The sequence below is a fragment of the Eulemur rufifrons genome, chromosome 28, assembly GCF_041146395.1.
Source record: "Eulemur rufifrons isolate Redbay chromosome 28, OSU_ERuf_1, whole genome shotgun sequence".
Lineage (NCBI taxonomy): Eukaryota > Metazoa > Chordata > Mammalia > Primates > Lemuridae > Eulemur > Eulemur rufifrons.
In genome coordinates this window covers 48,087,171-48,108,023 of record NC_091010.1, presented here as the reverse complement: position 1 = coordinate 48,108,023, position 20,853 = coordinate 48,087,171, and the positions used below count along the sequence as shown (strand labels likewise).

The 20,853-nt window shown below is 39.4% G+C and overlaps 1 protein-coding gene across 1 annotated transcript in view; it reads right to left on the bottom strand.

Moving 5' to 3' along the window:
• Positions 1–14,034, bottom strand: part of BTRC (beta-transducin repeat containing E3 ubiquitin protein ligase) — a 157,936-nt gene extending 143,902 nt beyond the window's left edge. Inside the window, exon 1 of the mRNA XM_069459999.1 lies at positions 14,014–14,034. Within this exon, the coding sequence (XP_069316100.1) occupies positions 14,014–14,016 (3 nt within the window). The 5' untranslated portion in view covers positions 14,017–14,034. The remainder of the gene's footprint in view (positions 1–14,013) is intronic.
• Between the last annotated feature and the right edge of the window lie 6,819 nt (positions 14,035–20,853).

Sequence of the window (20,853 nt, the reverse complement as noted above, 5' to 3'; positions counted from 1 at the left end):
AAAATGAGACTCAGAGAGGTTAAGCAACTTGCCCAACATCTTATGACTTCTAGAAAGTAGAACCAGAGAACCAGGCCTTGTTTTCACTATACCACAATGTAAAATTTACATACCAAACTAAACTGATTACAAGGTGTTTCAAAGAAAACATACTAACAAGACAGGTAGAACTCCGTATTGTCAGTTACAAGCAAAAGAAGTTATTACTAGTCCATTCAGCACAACAGATGTCACTTTGCAGAGCTTTGATATTTTTCTTAAATACCTCTGAAAACAAGGATCAAAAAATATGAACTCTTATAAAAAGGGCTTTATTGTATTTTTATAGCTTATTACATACCTTGTAACAATCATTTTGTTAAATGTGAATGTCAGTTTTATTTTCGGTCCCTTTTTTCCTGGCTATTTACAAGCTTTGTAAGAATCGTTCCTTAATTAAGTCTAAACATAGTTTTATATAAATGGATTCCTGGAAATAAAACGTTCAGACTTAAGAAATGATTGTTACAGAGACTGTAACAGGCTGTAAAAAAACGAATGTCACTTTAAACAAAGATTTCTCATTTTAATTAAAAAGATAATCATCAGAACATTCCTACACTTAACAGAACCATTTAAAGAAGCTTCTTTGGAAAATAAATATGTAGTATCTTATGCAAGCTTCCATAGTATAATTTATATTTAAATCAAACTCTCAGTTGATCCTATACTATGAATTCTTACGTACCATGCCTACATTTTAAGGATACATTGAAAAATAACAGGTCCAAATGAGATAAACCTCATTTCTAATTCTTTTTAACATGAATGCTTTCCAAAAAGATTATGAATATTTTTCTATAAGATAATAGTATAACACATTTAAGAATACTTAAGGGCTGGGCACGGTGGCTCACGTCTGTAATCCTAGCACTCTGGAGGCTGAGGCGGGTGGATCGTTTGGGCTCAGGAGTTCAAGACCAGCCTGAGCAAGAACAAGACCTCGCCTCTACTAAAAAAATAGAAAGAAATTACATGGACAACTAAAAATATATATATATAAAAAATTAGTCAGGCATGGTGGTGCATGCCTGTAGTCCCAGCTACTTGGAAGGCTGAGGCAGTAGGATCGCTTGAGCCCAGGAGTTTGAGGTTGCTGTGAGCTATGCTGAGGCCACAGCACTCTAGCCTGGGCAACAGTGTGAGACCCTGTCTCAAAAAAAATAAATAAATAAATAAGAATACTTAAGAAACACTTTTTAATATGACCATATATAAACATAAAGATTATATACAATTTGTTGATGAGGTCAGGTAAAGGGACCATATTCAGAAGACTACCATATAATCACGGGTGACACATACCTCCATAAAAAGAGTTTCTATTCTCAAACTCTGATAAAAGTTGAAGCAATCCATTCTGATTTTCAAAATGCCATGCCTGAATATGGTTGGTTAGAGGCATGATTTGATGAGGCAAGATTCTTTTCAATTAATTCATTTGACTCACTTTTAAATTATTTGTTTTTAACTCAAGTTGTATAAAATTTGTAAAATTAGGCAACATTCCAAGAGAGAATATAGATCTTATAAGCTGTCATTATAATTAACTGCAATTTTAAAAACAGATACATCAATGTTCTTCTACTTAAGTCACCTTTTCTAAATTACACTGAACACGAAACCTGAATCACTACTTGACAGTTTATTTCTACAGCAACATATTTCTGAAAACTGTTTCAAAGTGGACTATATTTTCCCATGGAAACAAGTTATAATCAAGAGACTATTTCCTAACTGAGAACTTGGTAGCAAAGAAAGTACTGACATAACACCATCTAAGCAAAGATTCAATAACTGTAAAACTCTACAATCATTAAAAAGAAGGAAATTATGTACCAGCTTCATAAAATGGAAGTAACATACCAATGATCAGCAAGCATGCATTCAAAATGTAAAAAACATAATTCTTCCATATTCACTCACTAAACAAATTTAACCTCAAGCTAATAACCAACTAAAATAAACACTAAACATTTAATTAGCAATCATTTAGTTTGCTTCTTGTAATACAGACTGCTGCTTGGGATGATTTACAAAGATGGGAGAACAGATAGATGGGGCCAAATTAATATATTACTCCAGGGAAAGCCTTCTTTGCCTCTATCTAAATTATTTCCTGAATAAGTATGTTATTCAAAATCACACCACTGATCTATGCCACCGGGAACAAGAGATCAGTAAATGTTGATCATGATCACAATCTCCATCACGATGACCGTGTTTCTCACTTAGTTCGGCATTATGAAAAAAATATAGAATAACCAGATTTTTTCATTTACCTATCTCCTCAGTTTTTTAAAAGCCACAAATGTTCTACACAAGACAAAAGAACACCAGAAAAAAAAAATGCTCCCAAGTCACTCTCCCATCCTCACTGTCACAAGGCTTGCTTGAAACCTTGTGGATAGGTTTCAGAATCCCTTGCACTTCACAGAAAAACTGTGAATATTCAGTAGCATAAACTCCTTTCTAAAATATTCACAAAAGGCTAAGCACGGTGGCTCATACCTGTAATCCCAGAGACTCGCGAGACTGAGGCAGGGGATCACTTGAGGCCAGGAGCTCAAGACCAGCCTGGGCAACATCAAGAGACCCTGTCTCTTAAAAATGAAAAAAAATTAGCCAGGCGTGGTGTTATACACCTGTTGTCTCAGCTACTCAGGAGGCTGAGGCAGTAGGATAGCTTGAACCCAGGAGTTGGAGGCTGTAGTGAGCTATAATCATGCCACAGTACTCCAACCCAGGCAACAGAGCGACACTCTGTCTCAAAAAAAAAAAAAAAAAAAAAAAAAAAATCTGAATAAGGCCTGAGGATCAGATCTGTATCTGTATTGTATCAATGCTAATTTCCAAATTTTGGTGGTTATGTTATAGTTGTGTAGAATGTCCTCGCTGGTAGAAAATACATGCTAAAGTATTTAGTGGTGATGAAACAACTTACTCTAAATTGCTTCAGGAAACAATGTCTCTTGTATTGCACTCACAACTTTTCTGAATTCTGAGACTGATTCAAAATAAAATATAAAGAGAGAACTGCAACTGGTAGTTACCAAACACTAATCCACAGACCAGTACCAGTCTGTTAAGTAATTGTTATGGGTCTGTGGTAAAATGAGAAAAAAAATAAGGCTAGTAAACATAGTGAATATATATATATATATTATTTCTTAACAAATCATACACACACACAGACCAATTAAGGTGACTATCTTCTAGTGAGAAAGACTGTATTAGTTTTCTGTGGCTGCTTTAACAAATTACCACATACTCAGTGGCTTAAAGCAACACAAATTTATCATCTTACAGTTCTGTAGTTCAGAAGTGTGTAATGGGCTTCACTCAGTTAAAAACATGTTGGTGGGGCTGTGTTCTGTTCCAAAGGCTCCAGCTTGCCTTTGCCAGCTTCTACAGGCTCCTCACATTCCTTGGCTCATGGCTCTCTTCCACATCTTCAAAGTCAGCAACAGTGGGCGAATTCTCACATGACATCACTGATCTCCTCTTCTGCCTCCCTCTTACCCATTCAGGAACTCCTGTGATTTTTTTTTTTTTTTTTTTTTTTTTTTTTGAGACAGTCTCCCTTTGTTGCCTCGGCTGGAGCGCAGTGGCACGATCATAGCTCACTACAGCCTCCAACTCCTGGGCTCAAGTGATCCTCCTGCCTCAGCCTCCCAAGTAGCTAAAAGTCAGCTGATTAGCAACCTTTACTCCATCCACTACCATACCATGATTTCCCTTTGCCATATAACTGAACCTATTCACGGTTTCATGGAATTAGGATGTAGACTTCTTCGGGAGAGGGCCATTATGCCACCTAACACAAAAACATTTAAGAGTTTCCTTTATTCAGATGTTATATCCATCTTGTTGGCACTGAAGTGTCCTTTCTTTCTTTTTACAATCATGGTGCTAATAGTGGTAATTCTTTTTTACATATTGATATGTAAGAAAAAAACTCACTTGGCTAAGCATAGTGGCTCACACCTATAATCCCAGTGGTTTGGGATGCCTAGGTGGGAGCATCACTTGAGGCCAGGGAGTTTGAGACCAGCCTGGGCAACACAGTGAGACCTCATCTCTACAAAAAGTAAGAAAATTAGCTGGGCATGGTGGCGCACGCCTGTAGTCCCAGCTGTTCGGGAGGCTCAGGTGGGAGGATTGCTTGAGCCCAGGAGTAAGATATGATCATGCCACTGTGCTCCAACCTATGCAACAGTGCAAGACCCGGTCTCTAACCAAAAAAAAAAAAAAACACCACATAACAAACAAACTTGCAAATCTTGTCAACTCTTCGTGGATACTACAAAATCCTTTAAAATTTTTTATAGATCCCTTAAATGAAAAAGTGTGAAAACAGACAAAACATTCTGTTCCTACAAAGACACCGTATATCTGATAAAGGATTTGTATTTTTTAAAATATAAGGAAAAAAATCAATAAGAAAAAGGCAGGCAGCCCAATGGGGAAAAAAAAGGGCACGACTTGAATAGACACTTCACAAAAGAGGATGTCTAAATAGCTAATAAACCTAAAAAGGTGCTTGTTTACAGTAGTCATTAAGGAAATGCAAATTAAAACAGTGAGATAGTACAATTTATCCACCAGAATGGCTACAATGAAGAAGACAATATCAAGTGAGTGTTGCAAGAATGTGCAGCAAACTGGAACTCTCATACACTGCTAAAGGAAGTGTAAAATGAAAAATAGTTTCATAGTATCTATTAAAGCCAAAAATTTTCATACCCTATGACCCAGCAATTGTAGTCCTAGGTATACACCCAACAGAAATATGTACATGTTCAAGGAAAACAGGTACAAGGTTATTTCTAACAGCACAATTTAAAGTAGCCAAAAACTGGAAATAACCCAAATGTCCATCAAAAACAGAATGACTAAATAATCTGAAATATATTCACACAGTAGAATATTATACAGCAACAAGAATGGACAAACTACACACAACAACCTGAATGAATCTTCTTACAATCAATATAGGACAAAAGATACCAGACATTAATGAATATATACTGGAATGATTTCATTTATATAAGGCTGATTACCAATAAAGGTAAAACTAATCTACAGGTATTAGAAGATAGTGGTTTTCCTCAGGAGTAGGGAGTTAGTTAACTCAAAGGGGGCATGCAGGCAATTTCTGGAGTACTGGTAATGTTCTATTTCTGATCTGGATAATGGTTACACAGATGTGTTCATGGGTTAAAATTCACTGAGTTATATAAACATGATTTGTATACTTTTCGGTACGTATATTTTGCTTCAATAAAAAGCTTACATAGACACATACATACACAAAGTACACTAGAATATTCTTCTTAAATACAGACTTCATCAAACTGGATTCAGTCCAAACTCCCAGCCCCCTAATTTATCTTTTCCTTCTTATCTGCTATGCACCTTATGCTCAAGTCATACCTATCTACCACCTGTAACTCATCCTGTGGCTGCCCATCTCCTGGCCTTTACCCAAGCTACTTTCTTTTCTTGGAACTGCCCCCTTCAGACACAAGGCTGTCAAAAACTATTTTTCAAGATCTAATATGAAGCTTTCTTCTATAAAGTTTTTAAAGATCTCTCCAGTTAAAACTAATTTCCCCTCCCTTAAATTCTATAGCACCTCTATTTTAGCACTTACCAAAGTGTGTGCCTTACGAGATATTTATAAATGCCTGTCTCATTAGATTGTGAAGTTCTAGAGAAGTTTTATTCAACTTTGTATCTTCATGCCCTTCTGCCTCATCACCCCTTCTCCCCATGTAACACAATGCTTTGCACTCAGTTTGTAGTCAGTTTCTTATCAAATCACATTACATGCACACTATTGTGATCTGACTTTCAGTTTGTCAACCCACTGATTTTTTTCTAGACTTTATTGCCAAGCTCTACTTAACAGAGAATTCAATGCTTCAGCACAATTTAGGATCATACAGTCCTAAATTTCCTATGAAAACATTAGATACATATAGTGATTTTATGGTGTAAATTAGCAAGTAACACCTTACTTATACATGACAATTTATAATTTAAACTGAACTGAAAGGGAAAAAAAAAAGAGAGAGAGAGAGACCCTTTTTAAGTAGGTAACACTAACAAAAGCCCATTTTCCAGTTAAGAAAACTGGAGCTCAGAGCGAGCAGTCTGTTCAAGCAGCCACTGTCAGCCTACTATAGCCAGTACACTTGCTACACTGTAGCCCACGATCAAGTGCAGGTCTTCATTTCAGGTATTTGTTTTAGAAATACATACACTCGATATGCTCAATTTTACTTTTTCTGATTAAATATGATTTATATTCACTGTAGAAAATCTGTACAGTGACTCATGCCTATAATACTAGCACTTTGGGAGGGCAAGGTGGGAGGATAGCTTTAATTTGAGAACAACCTGGGCAATATGGCAAGATCCCATCTCTACGAAAAATTTGTTTAAAAATAGCCAGTTGTGGTGGCTCATGCCTGCCCTCCCAGCTACTTGGGAGGCTGAGGCAGGAGGATCCCTTGAGCCCAGGAGTTCAAGGCTACAGTGAGCCAAAATGGCAACACTGTATTCCAGCCTGACAGAGCACGACCTTGTCTATATTAAAAAAAAAAAAAGAAAGAAAGAAAGAAATCTGGAAAACATCATTAAAGAATTAAAGAAAAAAAATCACCACAGTAATGTTCTTTCTGTGTGGTTACTAGTATATTTTTAGAATTCCATTAAATATTGTGAAATATTACCCATAATCCAATAATTCACAAATAACCACATTTAACAGTTCAGTGTACTACTTCCTCAGTACAAGGATTTATGCATCTGTGCTACAAAAACATTTATCCACATGCTACAATTCTCTATGACTTTTTAGTGAAAGCATGAAAGTTCCCCAGACATCTAAAAATATCAGCACCAAATCTCTGCAACTTTAAGTTTAGGCGCAGAGAAGAAATTGAAAAACTCTAAACCTACTACCAAGAGAGTTGTCCGGACATTATGTATGACTTTGATACAAATTCTGTTACAGTTCATATTCTGTTACAAATACCACTGGAGTGACATCAACCTTATCCTTCCGCAAAACAGAATAGTATCGTGAACTTGTTAAATGTTTCAGAGCATCACTATGGAATAAAGTCAAGATTCTGTTTATTTATGGTTTTTTCCACATAACATGATGCAAAGATATCTGCTGCATTAAATTGTGATTCTGGGAGTATCGAACCAACAAGTATTATTCAATAACCAAATGAAAAAGTGCTAGTCAGGACAGTGCCAACAAAGAAGAGCAGAAAGAAAAACAATGGCTATCCTAGTAAGCATCTTACCATTCTTCTATAAATCAACTGTACTAGATCATTGTAGTAGACTATTGCTACTGTAGTAGATTATTGTGCAAATTATTCTCTCCCCCACTTAACTTTGGGCTTGACCACGTGACTCCATTTGGTCTATGGAATATTAGCAGATGTGATACAACCAATGACTGAAAGGCACTTGAACAACAGAGCTTACTCTCTTCCTGCCTTTGTGGTGGCTGCGAGAAGAGCTATGCCTGGGAAGTCACTGCCTATTCAGTCTGAATCCCAAAATAACATACAGAACAGTCCTGAGTGTGTAACCAAGTTCCCAGTCACCCAATTAAGCCCAGTCTGGATCATCCAATACCCAGCAAATCCATAAATTCATGAGAATAAATATCTGTTATTGTATGCCACTGATATTTTGTGGTTCTTTATTAAATAGTAATAGCTAACTGATACAATGATACTGTGACAACTGTAAAGTCTTTCTGTATTTCATCAGTAATTCAAATATCAGAAAAGCTATATGTAAATTTAGGCGGTAACTCTTCCACTCTGGCCACCACCAGACAGCAAGGAAATAGGCCATCATATCCCATTGTTTTCCTGCTCTTTAAAGATGAAGTATACTTGTAAGGGAGCCTCTCAAATCAGACTGCCTGGGTTTAATCTCAGACTCCTTGCCAGCAGAATAACTTTGAGCAAGGTTACTTAACCTCTCTGGAATGATTTTCCCTATATGAAAAATGGTGGTAATAGTAGTAGTGAATCTCTCTCACAGGATTATTGGGAAAATTAAGTGAAATAACATAGTAAAGAACTTAGAACAGTGGATTTGGAACAACACACAGTAAACACTAAATAAATACAGTCATCCCTTGGTATCTGCAAGAAATTTGGTTCCAGAACTCTCCCCCCATACTAAAATCCACAGATGCTCAAGTCCCTTATAGTGCCTTATATAAAATGATACAGAATTTGCATATAACATCTCTAGGTTGTTTATAATATCTAATATAAGTGCTATGTAAATACTTGTTATACTGTATTAGTTTTTATTTGGATTATTTTTATTGTTGTATTTTATTTTATTATTTTTTTTAGACAGAGTCTCATTTTGTTGCCCGGCCTAGACTGTCGTGGTGTCATCACAGCTCACAGCAACCTCAAACTCCTGAGCTAAAGCAGTCCTCCTGCCTCAGCCTCCTGAGTAGCTGGAACTACAGGCTCTCGGCACCATGCCCAGCTAATTTTTTGTATTTTTAGTAGAGATGGGGTCTTGCTCTTACTCAGGTTGGTCTCAAACTCCCAAGCTAAAGCAAGCAAGTGATCCCACTTGGCCTCCCAGAGTGCTAGGATTACACCTCGTCGGGCCCTGTATTATTTTTTATTGTGGTTTTTTTTTCCTGAATATTTTCAACCCAAGTTAGGTTGAATCAGCAGATGTGGAAGCCACAGATACAGGGGGCTGACTGTAATAGCTGTTAGCTATTCATGGCTGACTAAATTAAAGAGAAAAAAAAATTTCTCCCACTTCTACTGTTATCCTGTTATTGACATAGCATCAATTCAGGTCACAAGCCTGGGAGTAGGAAGGCAAGTATGTCCTCAGAGGAGACCCAAATCACAGAAGGAGCAAGACCAGAAAGAAATTCCAACTCAAAAGGTTCTTCTTAGGCAGGCAGGAATTCTCCCCTAGGTCCGGGGCTTTTGCTCCCTTGCTTCCCAATTCCAGTCCTGGCCACATATAAAAGCAATCCAGGTATTCAGATGGTAGTGCCTCAGAGAACAATCATATTCTTAGCTCTACATTAATCTCAATATCTTTTCCACTTCTGTTATTTGAGTCTTCTTTAAAACACTCTCTCTCAATTGGGCTTTGGGAAACTAAAGGAAATATGCTTCAGCCTGTTCTAATTATCCAGAGAATCCCCAAGTACAAGGTAAATACTGTGGAATACTACCTGAAACTGTTAAGATCCCTGGAGATTTTTTCCCCCTCCATTCCCAATTTTAAGATGCTGAGATTAATTTATTAAGGAAGGGGCAAGTTTTCTTTTTATTGACTAAGTTGCAAAATTTTGTTAAATATTTTCTATTTCATCCTCAATGGAGTCTCACTATACACATTTAGAAAGGACTTCTGTGCTGTGTTAAAATATTGCTAGAAAATAGATGGAATTTTAAAATATTTTAATACAAGATTTTTTTCCTCGATACTCATTCTTCCCTTTCTCATTATAATGCCATTTACCATAAAATAATTTTATCTATATATGATCAAGATCTTACATAATGTCCTGTTCTCCCTTCAGTAAGGGAAAAGAATTCTTATCTGCTTCCTTTCTTTCAGGATTTAAACAAGTGGTCTCTTTTGAAAGTTCATTTTCTAGGCCGGGCGCGGTGGCTCACGCCTGTAATCCTAGCACTCTGGGAGGCCGAGGCGGGTGGATCGCTCAAGGTCAGGAGTTCGAGACCAGCCTGAGTGAGACCCCGTCTCTACTAAAAATAGAAAGACATTATATGGACAACTAAAAATCTATATAGAAAAAATTAGCCGGGCATGGTGGCGCATGCCTGTAGTCCCAGCTACTCGGGAGGCTGAGGCAGTAGGATCGCTTAAGCCGAGGAGTCTGAGGTTGCTGTGAGCTAAGCTGACGCCACGGCACTCACTCTAGCCTGGGCAACAAAGTGAGACTCTGTCTCAACAAAAAAAAAAAAAAAAAAAGAAAGTTCATTTTCTAATTTAGCAATAATTTCTAAAACCATTCAAAGTAGAAGAGCTTTTACTCCACATCTAATAATTCACTTTCAATAATTTACTATGTATATTTATTACAAACACAAATCTAGAAAATAAGCAAAAAGAATTATTACTAATTTGTAATTTCATACCCCAACATCTACATAAGAGTATCCAGAAAAGAAACTGTTTGAAAGCTAATTTAAATTGGAAATAGACAAAGGACACATAGAAACTCTGACAACTTAAACTAAGAATCAGTTTCAAATGTCCATCCAACCAGCTGGTAATCAATCTCAATGATCGAAGGAAAAGAAAAGTCCATTATAGTGAAAAATCTGAAAATTTATTTAAAAATGTAATTTGTTTTTAAATACCTATGTTTCTCAAGTAAATAAGAAAAGTTACTGAATCACATTAATTCAACCAGTATTATGTCTACAGTGACGTCATTAAGGCAAGTCATGCAGGAGATCATGTTAGTTCCTTGAGAAGTTAACCTCAGAAAAGAGATGCCTTCCAAGCACTTCTAGTGTTATTACCCACAAACTTGGCTGATCCCAATTGTATTTTTAGCCTGAACATCCAATTAGAATAGCATCTTTGGTAGCCAGTCTCAAAAGATGGCCCCCAGTAATTCCCCCTCCCTGTTTACCCATGCCACTTTTCCTATCAATTGGTAGAGATTATTTCCTCCTTCTAAGAACCCAGCCACTACCACACTTTAAGGAAATCCATGCAGCCACATAAGGAATGGCCCATAATAGAGAACTGAAGGCATTTAGCTCTACCTGAATTCTCAGCCAGTAGCCAGCCATGTGAATGTGGCCATTTGGAACACTCCAGTCATGCTGGCACCCCAGCCAACACCAAAGGAAGCAGAAAAACCATCAAATTTGAGAGAAATAATAAATTGCCTCTTTTAAGCCACTAAATTTTGAAGTGCTTTGTTACACAACAATAATTATCTTTTATATCTATCAGTTCTATAAGAAACTCTATGTGTCCTAAAATTATGTCATTCAAGTTTCAAGTTCCCCTACTTGATTCTGGGGTTAGTTGGACAAGAATATATTTATCCTGTCTATTTTTAAAAATAAGCCTCAAATTCCTCCTCAGTTCATCTTTCATACATTACATATATATATGAGGCCTATGTTCAATCATTTTCATTTCTCTTCCGGGTCTTCTTCCAGTTCTACTTATCTTTTCGGAGGTTTATACTTATACTTTTGTTGACCAAAGAAGTATCAGGAAAGGTCCTTGAGGACCTGCTAACGCTGAATGTGAGACATTAGCACACAAGTTATTTAATGTAAACTATAGTTTTCATATCATTTTTTTGTTTTTAGAAATTAAACATTATGCTTAAACTATTTTTCACAAGTATCCAAGGGCAACTCTGGTCAACTCTAAATAAGCAGTCTCATTAATAAGATTTTATTGTAAAATTCCTAATCAAAGCACTACATTAATGTGGTAATGAGCAAATTCATAAGAGTATCCATTTCATGTTGGCATTTTAAACCAATTTTACTTTTTTTTTTTAACTATAGATATCAGGGCATCTGTACAAAAGTTGTCACTAATGATTCACAATTGAGGGAAAGGGTAAAGCCAGAGCAAAGCCAAATACTGAACAAAATTTTCTATTTGATTAAAAGGATAGTCTTTCCATGTGTACTGTGCACTAATTACTTGATGCAAATTCAAATAAAATATATTCCTATCTCAAAACTGACTCTGAATAAACATGCTATAGCAGGGCAAAGGGGACCAATGAGAAGTTATAACTTACTCAGATTCATGATCAGACTGTTACTGAGCTGAAAGAGAATACAAAACCTCTAACTCTCTGTTCTCTGCTTCTCTGATTAAGGTGTCATTCTTGGTGACCCTCTTCCAGTTGACCTTTTCTCAAACAGCAGCCACAATAGCAGGCAAGGTCAAAAATGAAAGTAACTAAAATTAAAGAAAAAATTGGCTTCTCCATATAGAAACTGATTCAACATTTAATAACGTATGGTGCCCTAAACACTGCAAACTACTACATGGTCATCTCCAAGTTCATCTTAACTCAATCAGGAGGCCATTATCAAAACATAACTCACTGGTACAAGGCAGAGATGAAGTGGTTAAGGATATTCCTAGGCTGAGGTCTTCTTAATGGGGAGCAAAAAGGATGATCTCATAATGTCTCTTTATGATCTACAACTCACATTATTCCATAAATCTGACACATGTCAGGATCAGGATTAAAAATCAACCCTCTAGGTAGGAAAACAAAAATAAGGAACTTCTCTGATTTAAATCTAGAAGCTGGCTATAGAGATGAAGCAACTTTCATTTACTTTTAAAGTCCAAAAAAATTTCAAGATCTCTTCTTAATATTTGACCAGTCTCTGAAAAAGTATTCTTGTAAATGGGGCAGTTTACAGCCTAAATTCAATTAGATTAGTATCCATATTTTTTTAGATTTGTCATGGTATTTTAGGCAAAGACACAAAATAACTATTTTTTAACAAAGGAATAAGATTTGGAGTAACAGGTTACCATTGCTTCTGAAAAAAGCAAGACTTGAATGAAAATAATATTAATGTTCTAAGGCCACCTGTTAAACTAAAAGTCTACGCATTCCATCATCCTTTAGTTGTAATCACAAAGTCTGGTTTTCACCTAGGATATACAAGAAGCATCAGATCAAAAGCATCAAATATCAGACCATATAAATTTGCCAAAGATAAGCATAGCAAAAGAAATGCATGATACAGTTAAATAGGTTTCAATGGGTTTAAACACACACACAAAGTCCAATCCATGCTCGCACTGTGCTTCAACCTAAAACTGACGGGTAAACCACCAGTCCTGACTTAATCTCACATAACCCACTACCTACAGTCACCCTTTTCATCTTCTGAATTTCTCCACAGATCTCATCACTTCTTATGGGTCTTTGCAACTCTAATCTCCATGGCCTTTCCTTTCCCAGAAAGTGATACAGCACCTGGCCCCATATTTTACTACCTCCACAATTTAGCTCTAAGTTTTGTTTTGCTTTACCCTATTAGATATTAATTTTGCCCCCAATCTCCTGTACCCATGTTTTCCTGACCAATCGGCCTCTTACTTTTCATCAACTTGTCCTTACTATAATATTTACCTTCTTTCAAAGTATATATCCCTTTTCCCGACATTTTTAATTCTGGTTCATAGTCAACACCCTCTTCCTCTCCAACGTATTGTCCCCATAGCCCTAGGTCCTCTTTCCCAGTCCTTAATCTTCCTAGGTAAGGCCTCTTCCCTTCCACAGTTTGTCAACATTAGTTTGGCCAAGCTGAGATTCCACCCTCAAAGCAAAGCCTATCTTCCCTCCTCATTTCACAAAACTACTAGCCTCCCACCAGCCTCTCCCTCCTCCACCCTTAAATCCATCTGCATCCAGCCCTGCCTATTCTCCCCCTACCCACAATATCTGTCTTCCCACTATCCCGTGCTCCCCTTCCCTACTCCTGAATGCAACTCCTCTCCCGGGCCTTACCTGCAGTAACCCTGACACCGGGAAGGCCCTGCCAGCGGCCTCACGGCGTCTCTCCACTGGCTTCCTCCGCTCTTCACTAACTGTCCCCACGCCCCTTTCCCTCCTGGGCCCCGCGCGCCGCCTGGTGCCCCCTCCTCGATTAAGCTCCCGCTGTCACTTGGCCTCTCATCCACAAGATGGCGGAGCTGCTGCCCCCACCCCTGGGTCCGCTCCGCAACCCCCAGCCTCCTTCCCGGAGCTCTCATCCCGTCGCTCCGGCCGCCCTAGTCACGGGCCTTGGCCCAGGGTCCCGCTGCCAAGTCCCGCAGTGGGCGGGCGGCCCAGGCCTGAGCTCAGGAGACGCCGCCAACGCCCCCGCCTCCGCCGTTCCCCGGCCTACACCGTTCCCTCACCATAAACTTGAGTGCTTTCTCCTGCAGCACCGCCTCGGCCGGGTCCATAATCGCCGGGGCCACTGGGTCTGCTCTCCGCCGGGGCCGCCCCTTTGATGCCAGGCCGCAGCCAACGCAGAGCCCGGATCCCGCCTCCTCTTCCTTCCCCCCGCCCTCTCTTACCTCTCAGGCATTGGCAGGGGGGCCAAGGAGAACCAGCTGCTTCGTGCTCATGCGTGAGCCCACTGGTTCACGGGATTTGTAGTTCGGGAGCTTCCCTCAGGAAAAACCGAGGCCACGCCGCGAACCGCAACTCCCGCAGTTCACTGCGGCAGCGCAGCGGCTGCGGACAAGCCAAACCTGGACAACTCGTGGTCAAGTAGAGGAAATAGGCTGATGGGAAGTGTAGTTTACAGGTTCTACGGCTGAGAAACGGGAGGGGGCACGGGTGTCTCCGTGGTTACCGAGCGACGCCAGTGGCGGCTTTCCTGGCGTTTGCTATCAAGATGGCGACCAGTATCTCACCTGTAGTCCAAACACTGGGAAAAACTGTGAGAGGAATCAGGAGTCTTAGGGCCTCCCTAACTGTGGTTTTAGAAAGCTGGACATCCCCAAATTTCGTATGTCTGGCGTCTGCAGGAAGTTTGTGACCCAGAGGCGCTGGGCCAGTGGGCACCTGGGAGCAGCTCACAGACCCATGCAGAATTTCAAGATCCTCCTAAACTATCGCCCTTCACTTCTCCCAAGTAATCTTTTCTCCCCTACAGCGAGTAAGAGCCTGATAGAAGTCGGCTCATGAAATTCTTGGTGTTTAGAACTCAGACAGCATAGCCTGCAATTGCTAACCCTGGGACGTAAGCCCCGCTCTAAGGGTCAAACAGGCATTTACAAAAGACTTTGAATGGTGGAGTATAATGACCATCCAACAAATAAAGCATGTAAATATTGTCTTTGGCCTTGAAAGTGACAATATGAGTTTATTTTGGAAATCGGGTCTACTTTAGGAGGAAAAGCACTAGCGTTGGGTTAAAAGTGAGGTAGATTATAAACCTGGTGCAGTGGCTCCCACCTGTAATCCCAGCTACTCTGGGAGGCTAAGGCTGCAGGATCCCTTGAGCCTGGGCAACAGAGCAAAACCCCCATCTCTAAAAAAGTAATAATAATAATAAAGAAATGAGATAGATTATGATAGCCTTGTACAAAATATCTAAATTCATAAAATAAGTGAATTAGGAATGTGCCTTTTCACTTATAGGAAAAATCTCCATTGTAACTACTTTAGTTCATTCAATAAATAAAAACACATAACTGTACACAGACGTCATCTCAAGAAATTAGGATTCACTAGTGAACATAACAGATCCAGTCCCTTTTCTTGTGGATCTTACATATCTAATCTGTTGATACTTTGTCCTAATCATCCCTATGTCCACGGAACTCAGCATAATATTTAATACATAATAGACTTTCATTTAATAAAAAGTTTTGCTCTTGAATTTTTAAAAAAAGTTCAACACAAGTGCAAAATAGAGAAGACTTAAAACTCATTTGTACGAAAACTACCTAGAAGTTTTCGTAGGACTAAGGCAGGCATGTGACATGGTTACCAAAAAAAACTACAGAAGTCCTAGGCAGCTTGAAGAGAAGTAGTGTTTGGGGCAAAGAGGCTTGTGGTCTTACTCTGTTTTGAACCACCCAGTTCACTCCTGGAGTATTTGGTTCAGATACGGGCACCATGTTCTATGAACATCATATGGAGAAACGTAGGCAAGGGCAGGAAGACCAAGAAAGAAAATATTGGTGGATGCTTACTCTGAAAAAAAGAACACTTAAAAATAAGATGACAACCAACTTCAAGTATCTGAAAGACTTTTGAAGACGTGTAGGTAGCTCCATAGGGCAAACTGGGACAAATGGGTGGAATAATAATAATAATAACAGCTATCACTTTATTAGCTCTTTGTGCCAGGCACTGTACTAGCCATTTTGCATTTATGATCTCTAATCGTCATAGTAACTCGGTGAAATAGATATTATCCCTAATATACAGATGAAGAGAATAAGGCTAATCGAAGATAAATAACTTGATTAAGTAATACAGCAAATTACATAGTCAGGATCCTAACCTAAATCTGCTTGACTTCAAGTCTCATGCTATTTTCACTGAACCAACATAGGCCTCAGATTAAGATATAAAAGAATTTTCTAGTATTTAGAGCTGTCCTGACAAGGGAGTGAACTGCCCCATACCTGAAAACTGATAGAGGCAGGGTGACTATTTGTCAGAGGTATTGTCTAGGGGGTTTCAGTTTGGGTGGGAGACCTTTTGGGATAAGATCTTTTAAACTCTAAGATTCACTACTGTTGAAAAGTCACTTGTTTAACTTCGTTATCCAGAGAGGAGTATGAAAATATTGCCTGATAAGGGGGGCAGTCAGTGATAGTCCTCTCTTTGTGCCCAGTCATGTAGAGGTGAGGATTAGTAACCAACTCAAGGAGTGTTTGTTCAAAGCCCAACCAGCTAAACAGTCCATATACATATGGATTGAAACTGAGCTGGCAGGGGCTGGCCACAGAAAGGCTAAATCCTCTTTGTTGAAAATTGACAGGCAAACTGAGAAATCCAAATATGAATTGCCCTGATTTTCAAGACCCTCCTATCCAACATGGTTTAGGAGAGTTTATTATTGGTCTGCGAATTAAGAGGTAGTTCTAGCTCATCCTATTACCAGTTCATGGGCTGACTGGGCAATTTAAATGAATCTTTTTGGCCCTACTTTTGTCATCTGGGAAACAAAGGTCTCTGGCAACTCTAAAATATGTATACCTATGAGCCAGGCTACCATCACCTTTTTCCTTGGTTTGCCATAGACACCTCCAATCCAGTTTTGGGACTCCAGGTTCTCTCCTTCTATCTCATCTGATAATCTGTTTTAGACTGCACTTTCATCACATTTCTTCCTTGCTCAATACTTCTATGGCTCTCTTTTCTCCTTTAGTTTTGTTTAAATTCCTTTGTCTGGCTTTCAAGACCTTCATAATCTTACCCAATTCTCTCTCTCCAGCCTTACTTCCCATTTTGCTTTAATATACTCCTCTGCTCCAATCAGCGCATTCTTCTCCCATCCACATGTACTCAACATAATCCTGCCTCTTGGCCTTGGCATGTGTTAGACATTTTGCAGCTCCTTACTCATCTTTCAAGGTTTGATTTAAATCTTACTTTTAAAAAATATTTACCTAATTATTTATTACTTTTTATCACCATAGCCCAATCCCTTTTCCCTCCCTCCATAGGCAATGTTTATCTTTTTGTTTGTGTGGTTCTTGAAAAATAGATATTGTTTTGTACACTAATTATATTTTTAATTCACAAATATAATATTATTTTATGTATCTCATTATGTCTCATACTTTTTGCACCAGAACCTATGGATTTTGAGATCCATTCCTGTTGCTTTGTGTATGTCTAACTTGTTGCTTCTAACTGCTATATTAGTAGTCAGATGGTGTATATCCCCATATTTTACCTATCCATTCTCCTAGGAAAGGCTTCAGCTCCTAGTCACCCCAAATAAGACTGCAATGATTAACCTCCTACATACCCCCTGAAAGAGAAAGCTCTTGGGAATACATACTTAAGATCATACTGGCTGGTTCACAGGCATTTTTTTTTTTTTTTTGAAAGACAAAGTCTCACTCTGTTGCCCTGGCTAGAATGCCATGGTCAGCCTAGCTCACAGCAACCTCAAACTCCTGGGCTCAAGCAATCCTTCTGCCTCAGCCTCCCAAGTAGCTGGGACTACAGGCATGTGCCACCATGCCTGGCTAATTTTTTCTATATATATATTTTAGCTGTCCAGCTAATTTCTTTCTATTTTTAGTAGAGACGGAGGTCTCCCTCTTGCTCAGGCTGGTCTCGAACTCCTGAGCTCAAACGATCCGCCCGCCTCGGCCTCGCAGAGTGCTAAGATTACAGGTGTGAGCCACCAAGCCTGGCCTGGTTCATAGACTATTAAGGCCACTTGATTGGACTATGTAGTGCCAAATTACAGCACAGAAAAGATCACAAGTCTACACCTGCACCACATTTGGCATTTTTCCAGCTTGCTACTCTTTTTTGCCAGTCTGTAAAGTTTAACTTCTCTAAGCAACCTCGAACCTACAATGCCTTTTAAGCACTCTAAGCTGCTCTTCTAACCCCCGTTCCTGTGGTGTATGACGAGTGTTTAACACATAGCAGGCTGGAGGCAGAAATAGTCCACATATGCGTGTGCTTTTTTCTCATCCAATAGCATCCCTCTCTCTCATACCCAGTTGGGTTCTCAACCTTGATAGTAAATAAGAGTCATTTGAGGAGCTTTATAAAAATATTGATGTCCAAACTCTACCCTCTGTGGTATTCTGATTTAATGGATCTGTGGTAGGCCTTGAGCACTGGTAGTTTTAAAAGGTGGTTCCAATCTGCAGCCAGGTTTAAGACTACTGCCTTGGAGTTTAGATGCCCAGTGCCTCCTTGCTGACCTCTGGCTATCCAGAGTCCTCCTCTAGCCTAACTTGCCTTCCAAACTCTAGAATTACCCCTTTCCCCTCCTCCCCCCACCAAAACACCTCCGTTTTCCAAGGACAGCCAATCAAAGCTCAAGGTCAACAGGAAGCAAAAGTGATTAACTCACTGATAAAAACCCAACAACTATTTAATTTTTGACTATCTTATGGACTTAATCCTAGGGTCAAGAAATCCAAAGGAGGTAGGAAAGGGTATTTGTATTTTAGTTGGCAGGAGACATACTGTTATAGTTGGGTGTTAAAGAAAGATTTTCCCCCTTCCCGTTACTTCTGTGTTCTCATAAAAGGTCAGGAGTTAATTCTTTACTTCTGAAAATTTGCTGACCCCATTGAGGCGCTATGTTCTTGTGCCTAAATAGAAGGAGATATTTTTAACAGCAAACTGTAATTCACATTAGCTTCCCTCCTCAGATGCTCCCACTGCCTCAGGCCAAGGCCCATTCTATCTGGATAAAGCAGTCAGTACCCTTCAGGGCAGCTCTGGGGGCTGGGGATTGGGTTGGGATGGTAGTGGAGCCACAGGAAAGAGTATTCCAGGCAAAGGTAACTGCATTTTTCATGATGCATTCTGGGTACAAAAACAAGATCCGTGGGACTTCAGTGGAAGAGTGGCCTAGACAAGATTGCAGAGGACAATAGCATGAAGCTCTATGAGCAAGCCGTGATTTAGGTGGCATAAGCTGGTTAGGTGAACTAGCTGATATCCTTTCTAAATGGGGTCAATCCCTGTATCTTACTTATCAGCTATAAAATATCTTGACTTTCACCCCAGTTTAAGGCCATGTTGAGGCATTTGGACTTTATCCTGAGAGCTGTGGGAAATGACAGAAAAATTTTAAGCAGGGCTACAGCATGGTCAGATTTGTATTTTCAGAAAATCACTCAGAGTCCAGGGTGGAGAATAGATTAGAAAGGAGCACAGCTGGAAGCTTGGGAAAAGGATTATGAAGTTGCTGGAATCTTCCTGGGAGAGACAGTGACAGCCTGAATGAGGGAGGTGGTGAGAACAGAAAAAAGTAGATGGATTCCTATGATACCAAGGAGATAGAATTGGTGGGACTTGGTGATTCATTAGATACGTTATGGATGATGTCAAAGGGATGTGTCAAAGATGACTTCTAGGTATCTGGCTCAGGAAACTGGATGAATGAGGGTTGCCATTTTTTGAGACAGGGAGCATAATAGAAGGAGCAGGTGGTAGGAGGATAATCATTTCTTTTTCAGACATATTGCTTCCAGGAGCCTGCAAGACTTCCATATGGATTCAGACATCGGGGAGGCCATTGGATATTTGGAAATAAAGCCGGAGAGAAAGACCTGGACTGCAGATTGGGATCCCCAGCATGCAGGTGGTAACTGAAGCTCCTCCAGGAAAGGATGGCATCACCCAAGGAAAGTACAAACAGTGGAAAGAGCAGCAGGTTTAGAACAGAGTCCTGAAGAACTGTAGGATTTACAGGGTGAGCAGAGGAAGAGGAACCTGCAAAGCAGCTCTAGAAGTGACCAGAGAGGCTGGAGGAGAGTCCAGTGAGTGTGGATCATGGGGGGAGAGAGATGCCATACTGCAGCAAGTCAAAAAGGAAGCTGAGTACATGAAGATTCTTGAGTCTCTTCTTACAAAACCTGTGGCTGTCAAGGAAAGGAGGGAAGAGGTATCACAGTGGTTAGGGGTAGAAGTTGAAGGTCTAAGGAAAGCATCCCTTGTTTTCTTTGAAAGAAGGGAGACTTTAGAGGAAACTGAAGAGGTATGACAACTAATGCTATGAATGAACCCCAACTGGATGCTAGAACAACACATGCACACACACAGTGACACACAAGAGAGAAAACAGCTGTAAAAGACATTAGTGGGACAATCAGGGGAAACTGAATAGGGGGTTATATTGGATAATAGTATGCTATCAATGTTAAATTTCCTGAGTGTGATAATTGTGAGAATAAGAGTATTAGAGAATGTCTCTGTTCTCAGAAGACACATGCTGAAGTATTTAGGGTGAAACATCATGATGCCTGCAGCTAATGCTCACATGGTCTGGGAAAAAAGAAAAGTATATATATATTAATATGGAGAGAGAGAGAGAAAGAGGGAAGGAGAGAGAGAGAGAAAGAGGGAAGGAGAGAGAAAGAAAAAGAGGGAGGGAGGAAGGTAGAGAGAGAAAAAAAAACCAAAGCAAATGTGACAAAATGTTGAGAATTGGTCCATCTAGATGAAGGGTTATGGGAATTTGCTGGACTATTCTTGCAACTTTTCTGAAGGTTTGAAATTTTCCAAAAATAAAAACTTGGGGAATA